We start from the raw sequence: 19,749 nt of genomic DNA, 5'->3' as shown, positions 1-19,749 counted from the left end.
CCACCTACCTCCCCTCACTTGAGGCATCATTCTGAATGTCATGTTTGTCATTGCTTTGCTTTTAATATAGTATTATTACATCCATAGATATTTCTTAAAGTATATATCTTTTAGCTTTTAAGCTATATAAAAATATGTTGTATTTAATTTTTTCCACTTTTGTCACTTATAGTGACAAAATAGATTCATACTGTTGTGTGTTGAACTATAAAATTAGATTTCTTCTAAATTATTCAATGATTTTGACAGAGCCCTCTAGAATATTCTTATCATTATTTCATTTGCTATAGAGATTAAACTCTTGAGATCTGTATGATAACACTGTATTTGTTGTTAAATTATGGTTTTCTTTCTTTTTTCCTTTAACCTTCATTGTCAAGCAGTGTGTTTTAGTGGTTAAAACTGCTGACTCTGGAGCCAGATCCCCAGGGTTTAAATCTTAGATGTGCTACTTATTAGTTACATTGGGCTGGATTTTACTAACCCAATTCTATAAAGCTTTTGCTTTTTGATAGGCAAATTTAAACTACCTTTATTATGATATGAACTATTTAGTTAGTTTTACTTGTTTTCATTTTCAGCTTTATCAATGATTAACTGTTTATGTGAGTTCTGTAATCTGTTTATATTGTAGATTCCTCATTTGTAAAATGGAATTAACAATAGTACTTATTTTGCATGCCACTATTAAATTAGTTAATACAAATAAATTTGTCAGAAATGTACAGCTGATCCTTGAACAAGACGGGGGTTTGGGGTGCGGACCCCCGCTCAGTGGAAAATCCGCATATATCTTTATAGTTGGCTCTCCATATCTGTGGTTCTGCACCCGTGGATTCAACCAACTGCAGGTCATAGTGCTATAGTACCTATTTATTGAAAAACATCCACGTATAAGTAGACCCACACAGCTCATACCCATGTTGTTCAAGGGTCATCTGTACTCGGCTTATAATAACCAATATATTGTGTTATTTGTATTTCATATTAATGATATTCTATTTCTTTTTTCTCCATTTCCTTACTTTTGCTGAGTTTTCTTTTCTTAAGTCATCCCCCACCCTTTTGAAACTAGAAGTTCTACTGAGTATCTTTTTCCTTTGGTAATGTGGTTATTTTAACAGTTGTCTATACACACACCTGATACTTGCTGATATTAAAAGTAAATGATAATTATATCCTTTTTTGCACAAAGCTATGTGACCTATCCCAGTTCCTTCTTGCCCCACTGAAATTTTCCAAAGTGAATATGCCACTTTTCACCGTCTCCAGCAGTATACAAGAGGTTCGTGGTAATAACATTATATTACCACGCCCTGTTATTTTCAATATTTTTCATTTTATCCATTTGGGAAGGTAAATAGTCAAGTTTCATTGTGTTTTTTTTTTGTTGTTTTTTTTTTTTGCGGTACGCGGGCCTCTCACTGTTGTGGCCTCTCCCATTGCACAGCACAGGCTCTGGACGTGCAGGCTCAGCGGCCACGGCTCACGGGCCCAGCTGCTCCGCAGCATGTGGGATCTTCCCGGACCGGGGCACGAACCCGCGTCACCTGCATCGGCAGGCGGACTCTCAACCACTGCGCCACCAGGGAAGCCCTCATTGTGTTTTAATGTGCATTTCCCTGATTATTGATAGTTTTTTCGCACTGTTTTCATATATTTATTGCCTTTGATTTTTGTCTTTTGTGAGATATTCAAGTCTCCCTTATTTTTGTCTTATTTCTTATTTGCAGTGGCTAATTATATAATCTGCATACAAGCCCTTTATTTATTTTTAATAGATCTTTATTAGAGTATAATTGCTTTGCAATAGTGTGTTAGTTTCTGTTGTACAACAAAGTGAATGAGCTATATGTATACATATATCCCCATATCCCCTCCATCTTGAGCGTCCCTCCCACCCTCCTTGTCCCACCCCTCTAGGTCATCGCAAAGCACCAAGCTGATTTCCCTGTGCTATGCTGCTGCTTCCCACTAGCTAACTATTTTACATTCAGTAGTGTATATATGTCAATGCTACTCTCATTTTGCCCCAGCTTCCCCCTCTTCCCCTGTGTCCTCAGTCCATTCTCTGTGTCTATGTCTTTATTCCTGTCCTGCCCCTAGGTTCTTCAGAACCACTTTTTTTTTTTTAGATTCCATATATATGTGTTAGCCTATGGTATTCATTTTTCTCTTTCTGACTTACTTCACTCTGTATGACAGAATCTAAGTACATCCACCTCACTACAAATAACTCAATTTTGTTTCTTTTTATGGCTGAGTAATATTCCATTGTATGTATGTGCCACATCTTCTTTATCCATTCATCTGTAGATGGACATTTAGGTTGCTTCCATGTCCTGGCTGTTGTAAATAGTGCTGCAGTGAACATTGTGGTACATGTCTCTTTTTGAATTATGGTTTAATCAGGATATATGCCCAGTAGTGGGATTGCTGGGTCATATGGTAGTTCTATATTTAGCTTTTTAAGGAACCTCCATACTGTTCTCCATAGTGGTTGTATCAATTTACATTCCCACCAACAGTGCAGGAGGGTTCCTTTTTTCACCACACCTTTTCCAGCATTTATTTTTTCTAGATTTTTTGATAATGGCCATTCTGACCAGTGTGAGGTGATGCCTCATTGTAGTTTTGATTTGCATTTCTCTGATAATTAGTGATGTTGAGAATCTTTTCATGTGCCTCTTGGCCATCTGTATGTCTTCTTTGGTGAAATGTCTATTTAGGTCTTCCACCCATTTTTTAATTGAATTGTTTGTTCTTTTGATATTGAGCTCCATGAGCTGTTTGTATATTTTGGAGATTAATCCTTTGTCCATTGTTTCAATGAACTGTTTGTATATTTTGGAGATTAATCCTCTGTCCGTTGTTTCATTTGCAAATATTTTCTCCCATTCTGAGGGTTGTCTTTTCATCTTGTTTATGGTTTCCTTTGCTGTGCAAAAGCTTTTAAGTTTAATTAGGTCCCATTTGTTTATTTTTGTTTTTATTTCCATTACTCTAGAAGGTGGGTCAAAAAAGATCTTGCTGTGATTTATGTCAAAGAGTGTTTTTCCTATGTTTTTCTCTGAGGTTTATGGTGACTGGTCTTACTTAGGTCTGTAATCCATTTGGAGTTTATTTTTGTGTATGCTGTTAGGTAGTGTTCTAATTTAATTCTTTTACATGTAGCTGTCCAGTTTTCCCAGCACCAATTATTGAAGAGTCTGTCTCTTATCCTTTGTATGTTCTTGCCTCCTTTGTCATATATTAGGTGACCATATATGTGTGGGCTTTCTATCCTGTATGATTGATCTATATTTCTGTTTTTGTGACAGTACCATATTGTCTTGATTACTGTAGCTTTGTAGTGTAGTTTGAGGTTGGGGAGCTTGATTCCTCCAGCTCCATTTTTCTTTATCAAAATTACTTTGGCTATTCGGGGTCTTTTTTGTTTCCATACGAATTGTAAAACTTTTGGTTCTAGTCCTGTGAAAAATGCCATTGGTAGTTTGATAGGGATTGCATTGAATCTATAGATTGCTTTGGGTAGTATCGGCATTTTCACAATGTTGATTCTTCCAATACAAGAAAATGGTATATTTTTCCATCTGTTTATGTCATCTGGTGATTTCTTTCATCAGTGTTTTAGAGTTTTCTGAATACAAGTCTTTCGCCTCCTTATGTAGGTTTATTCCTAAGTATTTTATTCTTTTTGTTGCAGTGTTAAATGAGATTGTTTCCTTAATTTCTTTTTCTGATTTTTCATCATTAGTGTATAGGAATGCCAGATATTTCTGTGCATTAATTTTGTATCCTGAAACCTTATCAAATTCATTGATTAGTTCTAGTAGTTTTCTGGTGGCATCTTTAAGATTATCCGTGTATGGTATCATGTCATCTGCAAACAGTGACAGTTTTACTTCTTTGTTTCCAATTTGTATTCCTTTTATTTCTTTTTCTCCTCTGATTGCCATGGCTAGGACTTCCAAAACTATGTTGAATAAGAGTGGGGAGAGTGGACCTCCTTGTCTTGTTCCTGATCTTAGTGGAAATGGTTTCAGTTTTTCACCATTGAGTAGGATGTTTGCTGTGGGTTTGTCATATATTGCCTTTATTATGTTGAGGTAGGTTCCCTCTGTGCCCATTTTCTAGAGAGTTTTTATCGTAAATTGGTGTTGAATTTTGTCAAAAGCTTTTTCTGCATCTATTGAGATAATCATATTTTTTCCCTTGATTTGTTGATATGGTGTATCACATTGATTGATTTGCATATATTGAAGAATCCTTGCATTCCTGGGATAAATCCCACTTGACCACGGTGTATGATCCTTTTAATATGTTGTTGGATTCTGTTTGCTAGTATTTTGGGTTTTTTTGTTTTTTTTACAGATTTTTACATCTATGTTCATCAGTGATATTGGTCTACAATTTTCTTTTTTTGTGATATCTTTTTCTGGTTTTGGTATCAGCGTGATGGTGGCTTCATAGAATTAATTTGGGATTGTTCCTCCTTCTGCAATTTTTGGAAGAGTTTGAGAGGGATCAGTGTTAGCTCTTCTCTAAATGTTTGATAAAATTCACCTGTGAAGCCTTCTGGTCCTGGGCTTTTGTTTGTTGGAATATTTTAAATTACAGTTTCAATTTCATTACTTTTGTTAGGTCTGTTTATATTTTCTAATTCTTCCTGGTTCAGTCTTGGAAAATTGTACCTTTCCAAGAATTTGTCCATTTCTTCGTGGTTGTCCATTTTATTGGCATATAGTTGTTTATAGTAGTCTCTTATAATCATTTGTATTTCTGCGGTGTCAGTTGTGATTTCTCCTTTTTCATTTCTAATTTTATTGATTTGCTCTCCCTTTTTTTCTTGATGAGTCTGGCTAAGGGTGTATCAATTTTTTTTTTTATCTTCTCAAAGGACCAGCTTTTAGTTTTATTGATCTTTGCTATTGTTTTCTTCATTTCTATTTCATTTATTTCTGCTCTGATCTTTATGATTTATTTCCTTCTACTGACTTTGTGTTTTGTTTGTTCTTCTTTCTCTAGTTGCTTTAAGTGTAAGGTTAGATTGTTTATTTGAGATTCTTCCTGTTTCATGTTATGAGATTGAATTGCTATAAACTTCCCTCTTAGAACTGCTTTTGCTGTGTCCCATAGGTTTTGTGTTGTTTTGTTTTTGTTTCATTTGTTTCTACATATTTTTTTATTTCTTCTTTGATTTCTTCAGTGATCTCTTGGTTATTTAGTAGTGCACTGTTTAGCCTCTATGTATTTGTGGTTTTTACAGTGTGTTTCCTCTAATTAATTTCCAATCTCATAACGTGTGGTCAGAAAAGATGCTTGATATAATTTTAATTTTCTTAACTTTTCCAGGGCTTGATTTGTGGCCTAAGATATGATCTATCCTGGAGAATGTTCCATGAGCACTTGAGAAGAAAGTGTATTCTGTTGTTTTTGGATGGAATGTCCTGTAAATATCAATTAAGTCCATCTGGTCTAACGTGTCACTTAAAGCTTGTGTTTCCTTATTTATTGTCTGTTTGGATTATCTGCCCGTTGGTGAAAGTGGGGTGTTAAAGTCCCCTACTATTATTGTGTTACTGTCGATTTCCTCTTTCATAGCATTTGCCTTATGTATCGAGGTGCTCCTATGTTGGGTGCATAAACACTTATAACTGTTATATCTTCTTCTTGGATTGATCCCTTGATCATTATGTAGTTTCCTTTCTTATCTGTTTTAACAGTCCTTATTTTAAAGTCTATTTTATCTGATATGAGTATTGCTACTGCAGCTTTCTTTTGATTTCCATTTGCATGGAATATCTTTTTCCATCCTTTCACTTTGAAGTGGGTCTCTTTTTTTTTTTTTTTTTGAAGTGGGTCTCTTGTAGACAGCATATATGTGGGTCTTGTTTTTGTATCCATTCAGCCAGTCTGTCTCTTTTGGTTGGGGCATTTAATCCATTTACATTCAAGGTTATTATCAATATGTATGTTCCTATTTCCATTTTCTTGATTGTTTTGGGTTTGTTTTTGTGAGTCTTTTTCTTCTCTTGTGTTTCCCGCCTAGAGAAGTTTCTTTAGCATTTGTTGTAAAGTTGGTTTGATGGTGCTGAATTCTCTTAACTCTTGCTTGTCTGAAAATCTTTTGATTTCTCTGTCGAATCTGAGTGAGATCCTTGACGGGTAGAGTAATATTGGTTGTAGGTATTTTCCCTTTCATCACTTTAAGTATATCCTGCCATTCCCTTCTGGCCTGCAGAGTTTCTGCTGAAAAATCAGCTGATACCTTATGGGGATTCTTTTGTATGTTATTTTTTGTTTTTCCCTTGCTGCTTTTAATATTTTTTCTTTCAAGTTAATTTTTGTTATTTTGATTAATATGTGCTTTGGTGTGTTTCTCCTAGGGTTTATCCTGTATGGGACTCTCTGTGTTTACTGCACTTGGGTAACTATTTCCTTTCCCATGTTAGGGAATTTTTCTACTATAATCTCTTCAAATATTTTCTCAGACCCTTTCTTTTTCTCTTCTTCTTCTGGGACCCCATAATTCGAATGTTGGTGCATTTAGTGTTGTCCCAGAGGTCTCTTAGATTGTCTTCAATTCTTTCTCTTTTTTTTTCTTTGTTCTGCTCCTTGCCAGATATTTCCACCATTTTGTCTTCCAGCTCACTTATTCGTTCTTCTGCCTCAGTTATTCTGTTATTGATTCCTTCTAGTGTATTTTTCATTTCAGTTATTGTGTTGTTCATCTCTGTTTGCTTGTTCTTTAGTTCTTCTAGATCTTTGTTAAGCATTTCTTGTATTTTCTCAATCTGTGCCTCCGTTCTTTTTCCAAGATTCTGGATCATCTTTACTATCATTACTCTGAATTCTTTTTCAGCAGATTGCCTATTTCTTCTTCATTTATTTTGTCTTGCAGGTTTTTACCTTGCTCCTTCATCTGTGACTTTTTTTTTGCAGTCTAATTTTATTTTTTTCCTTTTTTTTTATGAGTGGGATTGTGTTCCTGTCTTAATGGTTGTTTGGCCTGAGGCTTCGAACCCTGGAGTGTGTAGGCTGTTGGATAGAGCTGGGTCTTGGTGCTGAGATGAGGACTTCCGGGAGACCTCACTCCGATGAATACTCCCTGGGGTTTCACGTTCTCTGGTAGTCCAGTGGTTTGGACTTGGAGCTCCCACCACAGGAGCTTCTGCCCAACACGCAGCTCGTGAATCAAGATCCCGCAAGCCATGCGGGCGTGCAAAAAAATATCCAGCTATGTTAGAATAAAAATAAAAATAAACATATAGATGAAACAACAACCAGAATGTAAAACAGAACTGCAATAGTAAAAAGGAAGAGGAGGAAAATGAAAAAGTCAAAAAGGCCTTGGCTGTGGAGGGCAGGGCCTAAGCAGGGGTGAGGTTTGGGCAGTGGGCAGGGCATATGCTTAGTACCCACAGGGCTGGAAATGGTGGGGGTGGGTTGGGGTGTGGGGTGTGGGGCTTAGGCTCAATGGAACAGAAGTGGCCCAGGTGTGCCCCCCACCTCTGGTCTCAGAGGGTGGGGGACCCCACCAGGGAGCCCAGTAGACTTCCTGTGCTTGAGTGGGTGGGGAAAATGCCCTCAGCTCCTCTCCTGCTCCTCCTGTCCTGGAGGATCCCTCCCACCTGCCTCTCCTGATCTCCCTGGCTTCCCTCCTATGCTCCCAGGACACAAATGGCCTGGAGGGGGCTTCGGAGGGTGGGGGACTGTCCTGGGAACTCAACAGGCTCCCCATGGCCAATTGGGTGGGGCAAATGCCCTCCGCTCCTTTCCTGCTCCTCTGGTCCTGGAGGGCCCCTCCCTCCCTCCCACCTGCCTCTCCTGTTCTCTCCTGTCCTCCCTTCTATGCCCCCAGGACCAACCCAGGCCGGAGGGTACCTCTGAGGGCATAGGACTGGGCCCGAGAGCTGGGCAGACTCCCCCAGCCGATTGGGCAGGGGAGATACTGGGTCTGTTCCCCCCAGTCTGAGCCCCTGAGGGTCCCTCCAGGTGTGGGAACCCCTCCCCCCTCTCAGTCATCCCTCAGGGGCACCAGTTCTGCCTGGCCTCCACTTCTCCTCCCTGCTCAGTGCCCCCACGTCCTACCGGTTTGTTTCGGGGTTCTTCCTGTCTCCTTGGGCATCGGGGTCCCCTACCAGAATCCAGCAGGCACCCTAATTGTGGGGAGATGCGAACTCTGCATCTTTCCACACTGCCATCTTGACTCCTCAAGCCCTTTACTTATATTTATTGCAGATACCTTCTCCTACTCCCATAGTGGTAAACACAAATTCAAAGTCTTAACTTACTCAAATGAATAGTCTTTATGGTTAGTATTTTTTGTGTCCTAAAGAGTCCTGTTTTAAAAATAAAAACCAGATCTTGAAGATATTCTGATATATCGTCATTTAAAATCCTCATAAAACATGTTTGGGATCTTTCTCCCCTTTTTTTTTTTTTAATTCTTAGAAAAGTATTTGAGAAAGTAGAGCTATTTCTTCTTTAAATGTTTAATCATATTTACTGGTGAAGCCCTTTGAGACTGGATTTTATTCGAGTTCAATTTTTTTAAAGTTATGTGGCTATTAGGCTTTCTAATTCTTTATGGGTCAGTTTTGATGTTGTATTTTTTTCAGAAATGTTCTAGAAAACATTTCTGAATTTTTTTACATCAAGTTGTTTATAATGTCTTCTTAGTGTTTATAGGATCCTGATATTTGCTATTTTTTCCTTTTTCAATTGATTAATTACTCCAGAATTGAATTTAAATTTAAAATTTATATATTCTTTTGTTCTAGAGACTTTTTTTTTTCTGTGCTATATTACTATATCCAGTGTTTTCATTCCAGTGTGGAACTCTATTTGTCTCTTTCATTGTTTCAGCCTGCAAAGAACCACCTATTCTAACTTACTATCAGTTTGACTACTTCAAGACATAGTGCTTCATCAAATGTGTTGTTTAACTTACTATTAGCCAGTGAGATGTTTGATTTCTTAGCACCCAGACTGGACAGAATTTGGGAGCTATCTCAGGTAGTGAGATATTGACAGGCCCTGGTAACTAACCATTCAACTTTGTTCCTATGATTTTGACTATTTTAGAAACCTTGTAAGTGGAATCATACAGGATTTATATTTTTGTGGCTGGCTTATTTTTAGTTAGCATACTATCCTCAAGGTTCATCCATGTCAGAGCATGAAATAATTTCCTTTTTTAAGGCTGAATAATCCATTTTATACACATACCACATTTCATTTATGCATTTATCTATCAATAGATATTTGGGTTGCTTCCACCCTTTGGCTATTGTGAATAATGCTGCAATGAACATGGATGTGCAACTATTACTTCAAGACCCTGTTTTTAATTTGTTTGGATATATACTGAGATGTAGAATTGCTGGATCATATGGTAGTTCTATATGTAAAATTTTTAGGTACTTTTATACTGTTACCCATAGTGGTTGCACCATTTTATAATCTTACCAACAGTTCACAAAGGTTCCAATTTCTCCATATCCTCACTGACACTTATTTTCTGTTTTTTTTTTAATAGTTGCCATCCTAATGGGTGTGAAATGATATCTGTTTGTAGTTTTGATTTGCATTTCTCTAATGATAAGTGATGTTGAACATCTTTTTTTATATGCTTGTTGTCCATTTTTATATTCTCTTTGGTAAAATGTCTATTCAAGTCCTTTTACCATTTAAGAAATCAGATTATTTTTATTGAGTTGTAAGAGTTTATATATATATATATATATATATATATATATATATATATATATATATGTAAATATATATATTCTGTATATTACCTGCTTAACTCCTTATCAGATATGATTTGCAAATATCTTCTCCCATTCAATAGGTTGCATTTTCACTCTGTGGACTGTGTTCTTTAATGCACATACATTTTTAAGTTTGTAGTCATATTTGTCTATTTTTTACATTTATTGCCTGTGCTTTGGTGTCACATCCAAATCATCATTGCCAAACCCACTGTCATGAAGCTTTTCCTCTGTTTTCTTTTAGGAGTTTCAAAGTTTTAGGTCTTTCTTTTAGATCTTAATCCATTTTGAGTTATAATTATTATTATTTTTTGGGGGGGGATACACGGGCCTCTCACTGTTGTGGCCTCTCCCGTTGCGGAGCACAGGCTCCGGACGCGCAGGCTCGGCGGCCATGGCTCACGGGCCCAGCTGCTCCGCGGCATGTGGGATCTTCCCGGACCAGGGCACGAACCCATGTCCCCTGCATCAGCAGGTGGACTCTCAACTACTGCACCACCAGGGAAGCCCTTGAGTTAATTTTTATATATGTTGTAAGATAAGGTCCAATTTCATTCCTCTACATGGAGATATCTAGTTTCCCCAACACCATTTGTTGAGGAGCCTGTCCTTTCCCCATGGAGTGTCCTTAGCACCCTTGTCAAAGATCATTTGACCATATATGTGAGGGTTTATTTCTTGGTTCTTTATTCTGTTCCATTGGTCTCTATGCTGGTCATGCTATGGACATTATTATACAAGTGTTTTGTGGACATATATTTTCCTTTTCTTAGGTATGTATCTAGGATTGTAATTGCAGGGCCATGGGGTACATGTGTAACTTAACTTAGAAATTGCCAGATAGTTTTCCAAAGTGGCTGTACCAACACTTGGTATTATCAGTCTTTTAAGTTTTAGCCATTTTGGTAAGGTTGAGTCACTTTTTTTGTCTTTTGGTTGAATTGTTATTTAAGAACAAATTTGAGGTAACTTTAAGTGCTTCAATATGTGTTCACTTATTTTTTTCTCTTCCCACGAGAGTGAAATCCTTATTAGATGCTGTTTGCTCCTCAGTTTCTAAATGTTTGCTGACATAGAGTAGGTACTCAATGAAAGTTTATTTTGAATGAAGTGGATGAAAAAATAAATCAAAACATGAATATTTAGCTTCTTTCTGATAAATCTGAGATTTGTATTCATCAGATATATCTGGGATCTTCTCCAGGGTCTAATAATTATTCATGGATATTTCGGTGGTTGAATCACCCTAGGAAAAATATGGCAGGACAAAGTTTTAGGAATGTATATTCAGTTTGCCAGATTCCCTCAATCTCCCATTGAGATAACTTTTAAAACTTAAGAGCATAGTAACATTAAAAGGCAGGATGGTTTTAAGAATGAGAAAAAGTAGTTCATCTTTGGAAACATTGTTCAAGGACTTTTGTTTCTTTTTTTTTACAACCATAGGATTGCTGCTAATTTTAAGTGAAATGAATTATTTCTGTAATATAGTTTTATATTTTGTCTAATCCTTATAGTACAACTAAATCTTGATCTTGGTATTGATGATTTGCTTTATGAGCTATTCAGGACCTTTTATTTCTTCTTACCTGATGTCTTTGGTCCATTTTTCTGTTCTAAATAGTTTCCCTAAACAATTATAAGAGAAAAATAAGAAAGAGAGTAGAGGAATAAATTTAAAGAGAAGGAAATAGGACAAACACTCATGCTGCCTATGAATTTTTTTCCATTAGCACAAATAAGAATTTAGAAGTGACTTTTATAAATGCATAGGACTTCAAGTAGTTGCCATAATATCCCTAAGGTTTCAGCAGTTTTAACACTGTTTTTATATATAAACAAATGTAATAAAAGTGATCAGGTATTTTATATAATCAAGTATTATACAATTTATATCAACCTTTGACTTTCTGGGTTTGAAAAGCCGTCTCTTGTTATATGGGTTCATTTTCCGTTGGTGCTCTTCACATGTTGTATAAAAAATATGTTTCTTTTCTGTATTTTATGAAGTTTCATCCTACAAAATATTTCTCTGTAATGAGATTAGATGCAATCAGTGGCTTGAGGACCCAATTTACCTACTGAAAAAAACATAAGTTCTCCTTGATTTGTTTTTATTTTCTGCCCAGTGGTTAATATATGTTTTGAATAGTCATAGCTGTTAAAATAAGACTTACATATAGTTTTGTTAGTGCAGTCTATGAAAATGTGAACATTATATTACTATGAGTAGTAATGCTTATGATAATATGGTATAACACTTTAAAATAATTTCTTTTTGTCCTTTTATTTCATATTGGAAGCAGGTGTGTAAGTATTCAATATTTTTGGTTATTCTATTCTGTTCAGTATTTTGAGTCACCTCCAACTTAATGAATCCACATTATTGTATTCTTCCCCCACCAGAAATTCAAATAAAGAAAACCACTTTACCCTTTCATAACTACAGCGACATGAATGAAGATCTTAATATAAAGGAGGAAATAGTTTTAGGAGACTCTTCAAAAAATATATCATTGAAAGATGAAAGAAGTCAATTACATTCCAGGAAAAAACGTTTTTTATCGTATCCAAGATACGTGGAAGTTATGGTTACAGCTGATGCTAAAATGGTTCATCATCATGGACAGAATTTGCAGCACTACGTACTAACTCTAATGTCAATTGTAAGTAAACTTAATGGGTCCTTTGTATTTCCTAAAATGTTTAACATAATATTTTTTCACATTTAATTAAAATGTTTTCCCAAACTTTAGATGTAAGCAAATTGTCTATATTTAAGCCAAAAATATTTCATTGACATTTAGTTTAAATAGCTGTATATAGCAAGTATCCCATTCTGTTACTTGGACAGTTTTCTAAAAAGTCTAAAATCTTTGAAACAAACCACTTACAGAAATTTCTTGAATCTTTACTTCATCACATGAATGGCTTCTGCCCCCTAGTGACAGGGAAGATCTTAGTAGAATTGATCTTTTGCCCTTTGAATCTGAATTTTTAAACCTTATCTTATTTCTGCACAGAAGGAGGGGATATTAATTTTACTACTACTGCATTCGCCAAATCAAATTGGGACACATGATATTTTAAGTTATAAAACTATTATGGCAATAAAAGGATGACCTATTACTAATAGAGCTGCTTTAGCAAATTTGGAGTGTAAGATCACAGTCGCCATAAGAGCTTTTGAGCTGATGTTAATATCTCTTTGAGCAATGGTGGTACAAGTATTGTTAGAACAGAATTCTAGTGCCAGTAAAGAACACCGGTTCTGTGTTAGTGGTAGCACTCTATGTCCTATATACATGCACATATATAGGCAACCATATACATATATACACACATATACCTACTGTCTGGGACATTGCTGGATTAAGTCCTGCTGTTTTGAAGTAATTACTAAAAGTACCTCTTTCATTCTCAGGAGTATCTTTGTTTAGTTGATGAATTATATGGTCCCCTATTTATACACATCCAGGATATTGGAATATATCTCATGTCTAGAAGTATCTCTTTTCACAGGTAGGGAATTCAGGCCTACTTGGTGGAAAAAACTTGACCAGGACACATATATAGGCTATTATAAATTTCCTTTAACAAGAACTTGCCAGTTAAGTTCATTGTGACTTAAAGATCCTAAGGCTTTGCTATTTTCCTTACGTATAATATTTTATCTTAAATTCTTATAAGTGCTAAGTATACATGATCTCTGCTGCCTAAACACAGTATCTGGTATGACATGGGCACTCATTAGTTAAAGAATGAGTAAATAAGTGATTAAAGTAATACTTTTTTCGGAATAAATGACATTGTAACAGATAAAAACCAGAGATGATCCAATATGATTTTCCTAAATTTGTACAGTATAGATGTCTTTTGTTTACTTGAATTGAATTTTTAAAATGACAACAGAGCTATACATACAGATTTATTCTGATGACTTTTTAACTTCCGAATCTGAAGTAATTATCTAGATATGGATGTGGCATGCTCATTATGAAGGGATTCTGATGAGAACATTGACATGGAGGATGCTGACTGATATGTAGGAAATTATATCAATTATATGGAACAGTGTGGGATAAGCTTGGCAATTTTAAATGGTTAAAGGAGATACTCATTAAGAAAACTGGGAAGGGGATAGAGATACTGAAGGAAAATATTAGATTTTATAAATGCAACAGGTTTTGTAGCATGTTAAGTGACAACTCCCATATCAGTGCTTTGGAAGTAATGACTAGAAGAAGTCAAGGAACACAAGAGTAATTTTCAAATAACTCTCAGCAACACAATTTTGGTGATGATGCCATCCTCTGAAAAGTTTTGTCATTCTGTATTTTACATAAAAATCAATGTAATCACTGTTTAGAAGATATTGTGATGTACCTTGTGTCCATGGGAGTTTTAAAGCAAGAGTTCATCAAGGACAAAGCCGATCTTCTGACTTCATGGAAAGTAAATCTGCTTCTGAGATTGCTTGAAACAGAAGACCACTGCATGCACATACCATTTCCTAGATTTTAGTCCCACTAGGAGAGCCAATTTCAGTTTAGACAAGATGTTTGTAGATGTAGTCAGTTGGTTTGTGTTAGGCTTTCGTTCACAGGGAGATACTGCCACAGGTTGAGGAATAGGGGAACATTCCAAATACAGATGGGTCAGGAGGAAAAATTCAGGAGGGTAAATCTGTCTTTTGAGGTAGTCTTGGTTTTATACATACTTTCTTTCCTCCTCAGAAGCTGAATTTCAGATGACTTCAAATTACCTGGGGTTTTTGCTCTCTTTATTCTTTTTCTCTTTTGTTGAATGTTTAGATAAGGACGCAAGAAAGTCAGCCGACTTTATGGTTCTGGACAGTTATTTTTATTTTATTAATGAAAAAAAGTGGTCATAGATATATTTGTAGATGTAAACCATGTTAAAGGTTAATGGAAACTTGGAGAAAGTGTCGACAGACTCTTGTTTTGCCTGGGGCTTTCTTATTTTAGTATTAAAAGTCTCATGACTCTGGAAATCCCTTAGTCCTGAGCAAACTGGGACAGTTGGTCACACTACATAGAGATTGTCAAATCTAATCCAACTTGTTTTATCTCCATTTGTGAAGCCCATTTCCAAAATTGCTTTAAAGAAGTAAGAGGAATACTATCTCCACATAAATGTCCCCAGATGTTTCCAGTTGAAGAAGAAGGCATTCAAGTTTTGCATATTTTGTCCTAATTTTTAGAAAGGCATTAACTGCACTTCAAGCACACACTTGAGATATTGGTAATGTTTTTTGATCATAGTAATTTAGGAAAAAGACATGAATATGTGATTTGGACTTGGGATATGATTGGGAGCCGTTTAAAGAAAAGTTCAAAGTGATGAAAGAGTTTCTGTGTTGAGCTCCAGATATAGTGGGGGAAACTGCTGAATGTTTTCAGTATTGAGCAGATCGATTATAAACAAAATTTAGAAAGAGGATTATCTACACTTTCTCATCCTGTACAAAGTAAACAATTATGCTCTCTTCTCAAACTTTTCCTTTGCTTTCAACAGTTTAAAAATATCTGAGTGCAGTGATATAGAAATAATGTGTGATTTAATTCACCTTTTAGAGTGCTTTACTCATGTTGCAAAAATAGCTTAGTGATCTCTATTCAAAGAGTTTCTGGAAATAACATTAAAATTAGCTGGGAAGAGCACATATGTGGTGTATAGTATATCTAATGAAAAAAGTGTGTGTTAAATGAGCAGAGATGTTCAATTATTTGCTATTCCAAAACTTTTATCCTTAGAGAATTGGGGTGACATGATCAGGTTAAAATATAATTTTACATGCATTATTATTTTTTCAACAGATTTATTTTGATATGCAATGACTTACTGTTTAATTAATCTTGGAAGTACTGTGTCAGAAAACTCCGCATTCCTTTGGGTTTACAAAGGTTTGACTTGATGCTATTCACCTTGCTACAGATTTAATAATGTAAATTTCAAGAGCATTATTTGATTCTCAGGAATTAGCCCTATTTATTAAAACACAGTTGCTATTAGAGACACTTATCAACTAGAAAGCCTAACCTACATTACACTGACTTAATATCATTGCTTTCAATTCTTTGAGTTGCTTTTACTGATGTTATTTAGGATGGGGAAAATTTTCGACCACACTAAAATAAAAACTAATGATTTACTTTCTTACTTTATGTTCAACCATTTATGTTACCTTTCCCTTCAACTCAGTGCTCTCTCTGTTCTTAATTCTTTGCACATATTTACTTTGTGCATATGCAGAATGTCATTTTCTAACTTAAAAACGAAAACATCTTTCTGATAAGAGTAATGGTCTCTGTAAGCAAAATGTGTTCACTTTGTTAAAATCAGTTCTCTACAGATGACTTTGAAGGTGAAGGTGGTCAGAGGGTACAAATATACAGTTATAAGATAAGTTAATCCTGGGGATGTAATGTACAGCATGGTGACGACAGTTAACAATGCTGCACTGTATATTTGAAAGTTGCTAAGAGAGTAGATCTGAAAAGTTCTTATCATAACAAAAAAAATTGCAACTATGTATGGTGGTAGATGTTAACCAAACTTATTGTAGTTGTTATTTTGCAATATGTACATATATCAAATCATTGTACTCCTAAAACTAATACAATGATATATGTCAATTATCTTAATTTTTAAAAATGGCTAAAATAATAAAGAAGGTGGTCTCTAAACATGCCATTTATGAACAGTTGCTGAAGCACTATTTGGAAATTATTTCAAAATAGTTGGTCAGTTACTAGTGACATAATTTGTTTCATGCTTTGCATGAACTTTATTTTGCCTAGGATTTTCTTAAACTATTTAAACAATTCATACCATTTCTTTTCCTTTTGGTAATTATCTATGAAGTAATGTTTACTATTTTATGAGACCTACTGTAAATCAATATGAATTCTATATGCCAGGGAAACAAATACTTAAAGAATAAAAGATTGGGGGACTGGTTCAAGATAGCAGAGTAGAAGGATATGCGCTCACTCCCTCTTGCGGGAGCACCAGAATCACAACTAACTGCTGAACAATCATCGACAGGAAGACACTGGAACTCACCAAAAGAGATACCCTGCATCCAAAGACAAAGGAGAAGCCACAATGAGACGGTAAGAGGAGCGCAATCAAAATAAAACTGCTGGGTGGGTGACTTACAAACTGGAGAACACTTATACCACAGAGGTCCACCAACTGGAGTGAAGGCTCTGAGCCCCATGTCAGGCTTCCCAACCTGGGGGTCCTGAAATGGGAGAAGAATTCCTAGAGAATCAGACTTTGAAGGCTAGCAGGATTTGACTGCAGGACTTCGACAGGACTGGGCGAAACAGAGGCTCCACTCTTGGAGGGCACACACAAAGTAGTGTGAGCATCGGGACCCAGGGGAAGGAGCAGTGACCCCATAGGAGACTGAACAAGACCTACCTGCTAGTGTTGGAGGGTCTTCTGCAGAGGCGGGGGGTGGCTGTGGCTCACTGTGAGAACAAGGACACTGGCAGCAGAAGTTCTGGGAACTACTCCTTGGTATGAGCCCTCCCAGAGTCCACCATTAGCCCCACTGAAGAGCCAGGTAGACTCCAGTGTTGGGTTTCCTCAGGCCAAACAACCAACAGGGAGGGAACCCAGACACACCCATCAGCAGACAAGTGGATTAAACTTTTACTGAGCTCTGCCCACCAGAGCAACAGCCAGCTACACCCACCACCAATCCCTCTCATCAGAAAACTTGCACAAGCCTCTTAGATAGCCTCATCCACCAGAGGGCAGACAGCAGAAGCAAGAAGAACTACAATCCTGCAGCCTATGGAACAAAAACCACATTCACAAAAAGATAGACAAGTTGAAAAGGCAGAGGGCTATGTACCAGACAAAGGAACAAGATAAAACCCCAGAAAAACAACTAAATGAAGTGGAGATAGGCAACCTTCCAGAAAAAGAATTCAGAGTAATGATAGTGAAGACGAACCAGGACCTCAGAAAAAGAATGGAGGCAAAGATCGAGAAGATGCAAGAAATGTTTAACAAAGGCCTAGAAGAATTAAAGAACAAACACCTAGAAGAATTAAAGAACAAACAAACAGAGATGAACAATACAATAACTGAAATGAAAACTACACTAGAAGGAATCAGTAGCAGAATAACTGAGGCAAAAGAATGGAGAAGTGTCCTGAAAGGCAAAATGGTGGAATTCACTGCTGCAGAACAGAATAAGGAAAAAAGAATGAAAAGAAATGAAGACAGACTAAGAGACCTTTGAGACAACATTAAATGCAACAACATTCACATTATAGGGGTCCCAGAAGGAAGAGAGAGAGAGAAAAGACCAGAGAAAATATTTGAAGAGATTATATTTGAAAACTTCCCTAACATGGGAAAGGAAATAGCCACCCAATTCCAGGAAGTGCAGAGAGTCCCAGGCAGGATAAACCCAAGGAGAAACACATGGGGACACATAGTAATCAAATTGAAAAAATTAAAGACAAAGAAAAATTATTCAAAGCAACAAGGGAAAAATGACAAATAACATATGAGGGAACTCCTATAAAATTAACAGCTGATTTCTCAGCAGAAACTCTACAAGCCAGAAGGGAGTGGCATGATATATTTAAAATGATGAAAGGGAAGAACCTACAACGAAGGTTACTGTACCCGGCAAGGACCTCATTCAGATTCGACAGAGAAATAAAAAGCTTTACAGACAAGCAAAACCTAAGAGAATTCAGCACCACCAATCCAGCCCTACAACAAATGCTAAAGGAACTTCTCTAAGTGGGAAACACAAGAGAAGAAAAGGACCTACAAAAACAAACCCATAACAATTAAGAAAATGGTCATAGGAACATACATGTCGATAATTACCTTAAACGTGAATGGATTAAATGCTCCAACCAAAAGACACAGGCTCGCTGAATGGATACAAAAACAAGACCCATATATATGCTGTCTACAAGAGACCCACTTTAGACCTAGGGACACATACAGACTGAAAGTGACGGGATGGAAAAACACATTCCATGCAAATGGAAATCAAAAGAAAGCTGGAGTAGCAATACTCATATCAGACAAAATCGAGTTTAAAATAAAGAACGTTACAAGAGACAAGGAAGGACACTACATAATGATCAAGGGATCAATCCAAGAAGAAGATATAACAATTATAAATATATATGCACCCAACATAGGAACACCTCAATACATAAGGCAACTGCTAACAGCTATAAAAGAGGAAATTGACAGTAACACAATAATAGTGGGGGACTTTAACACCTCACTTACACCAATGGACAGATCATCCAAATAGAAAATTAATAAGGAAACACAAGCTTTAAATGACACAATAGATCAGCTAGATGTAATTGATATTTATAGGACATTCCATCCAAAAAAAGCAGATTACACTTTCTTTTCAAGTGCACATGGAACATTCTCCAGGATATATCACATCTTGGATCACAAATCAAACCTCAGTAAATTAAGAAAATTGAAATCATATCAAGCATCTTTTCTGACCACAACATTATGAGATTAGAAATGAATTACAGGGAAAAAAACGTAAAAAACATAAAGACATGGAGGCTAAACAATACATTACTAAATACCCAAGCTCACTGAAGAAATCAAAGAATAAATCAAAAAATACCTGGAGACAAATTACAACGAAAACACGATGATCCAAAACCTATGGGATGCAGCAAAAACAGTTCTAAGAGGGAAGTTTATAGCAATACGAGCCTACCTCAAGAAACAAGAAAAATCTCAAAACAATCTAACCTTACACCTAAAGGAACTAGAGAAAGAAGAACAAACAAAACCCAAAGTTAGATGAAGGAAAGAAATCATAAAGATCAGAGCAGAAATAAATGAAATAGAAACAAAGAAAACAATAGATCAATAAAACTAGAAGCTTCTTCTTGGAGAAGATAAACAAAATTGATAAACCATT

At 36.2% G+C, this 19,749-nt stretch overlaps 1 protein-coding gene across 1 annotated transcript in view; it reads left to right on the top strand.

Moving 5' to 3' along the window:
* ADAMTS20 (ADAM metallopeptidase with thrombospondin type 1 motif 20) overlaps positions 1 to 19,749 on the top strand; it is a gene marked incomplete at its 3' end in the record, with an annotated part of 187,940 nt that overhangs the window by 38,698 nt on the left and 129,493 nt on the right. Inside the window, exon 4 of the mRNA XM_079715292.1 lies at positions 12,186 to 12,445. Within this exon, the coding sequence (XP_079571418.1) occupies positions 12,186 to 12,445 (260 nt within the window). The remainder of the gene's footprint in view (positions 1 to 12,185; positions 12,446 to 19,749) is intronic.

The sequence above is a fragment of the Hyperoodon ampullatus genome (assembly GCF_949752795.1).
Source record: "Hyperoodon ampullatus genome assembly, chromosome: 11".
NCBI classification, from domain to species: Eukaryota; Metazoa; Chordata; class Mammalia; order Artiodactyla; family Ziphiidae; genus Hyperoodon; species Hyperoodon ampullatus.
The sequence above is the reverse complement of the archived record's forward strand: the minus strand, read 5'-3'. Positions and strand labels throughout refer to the sequence as shown.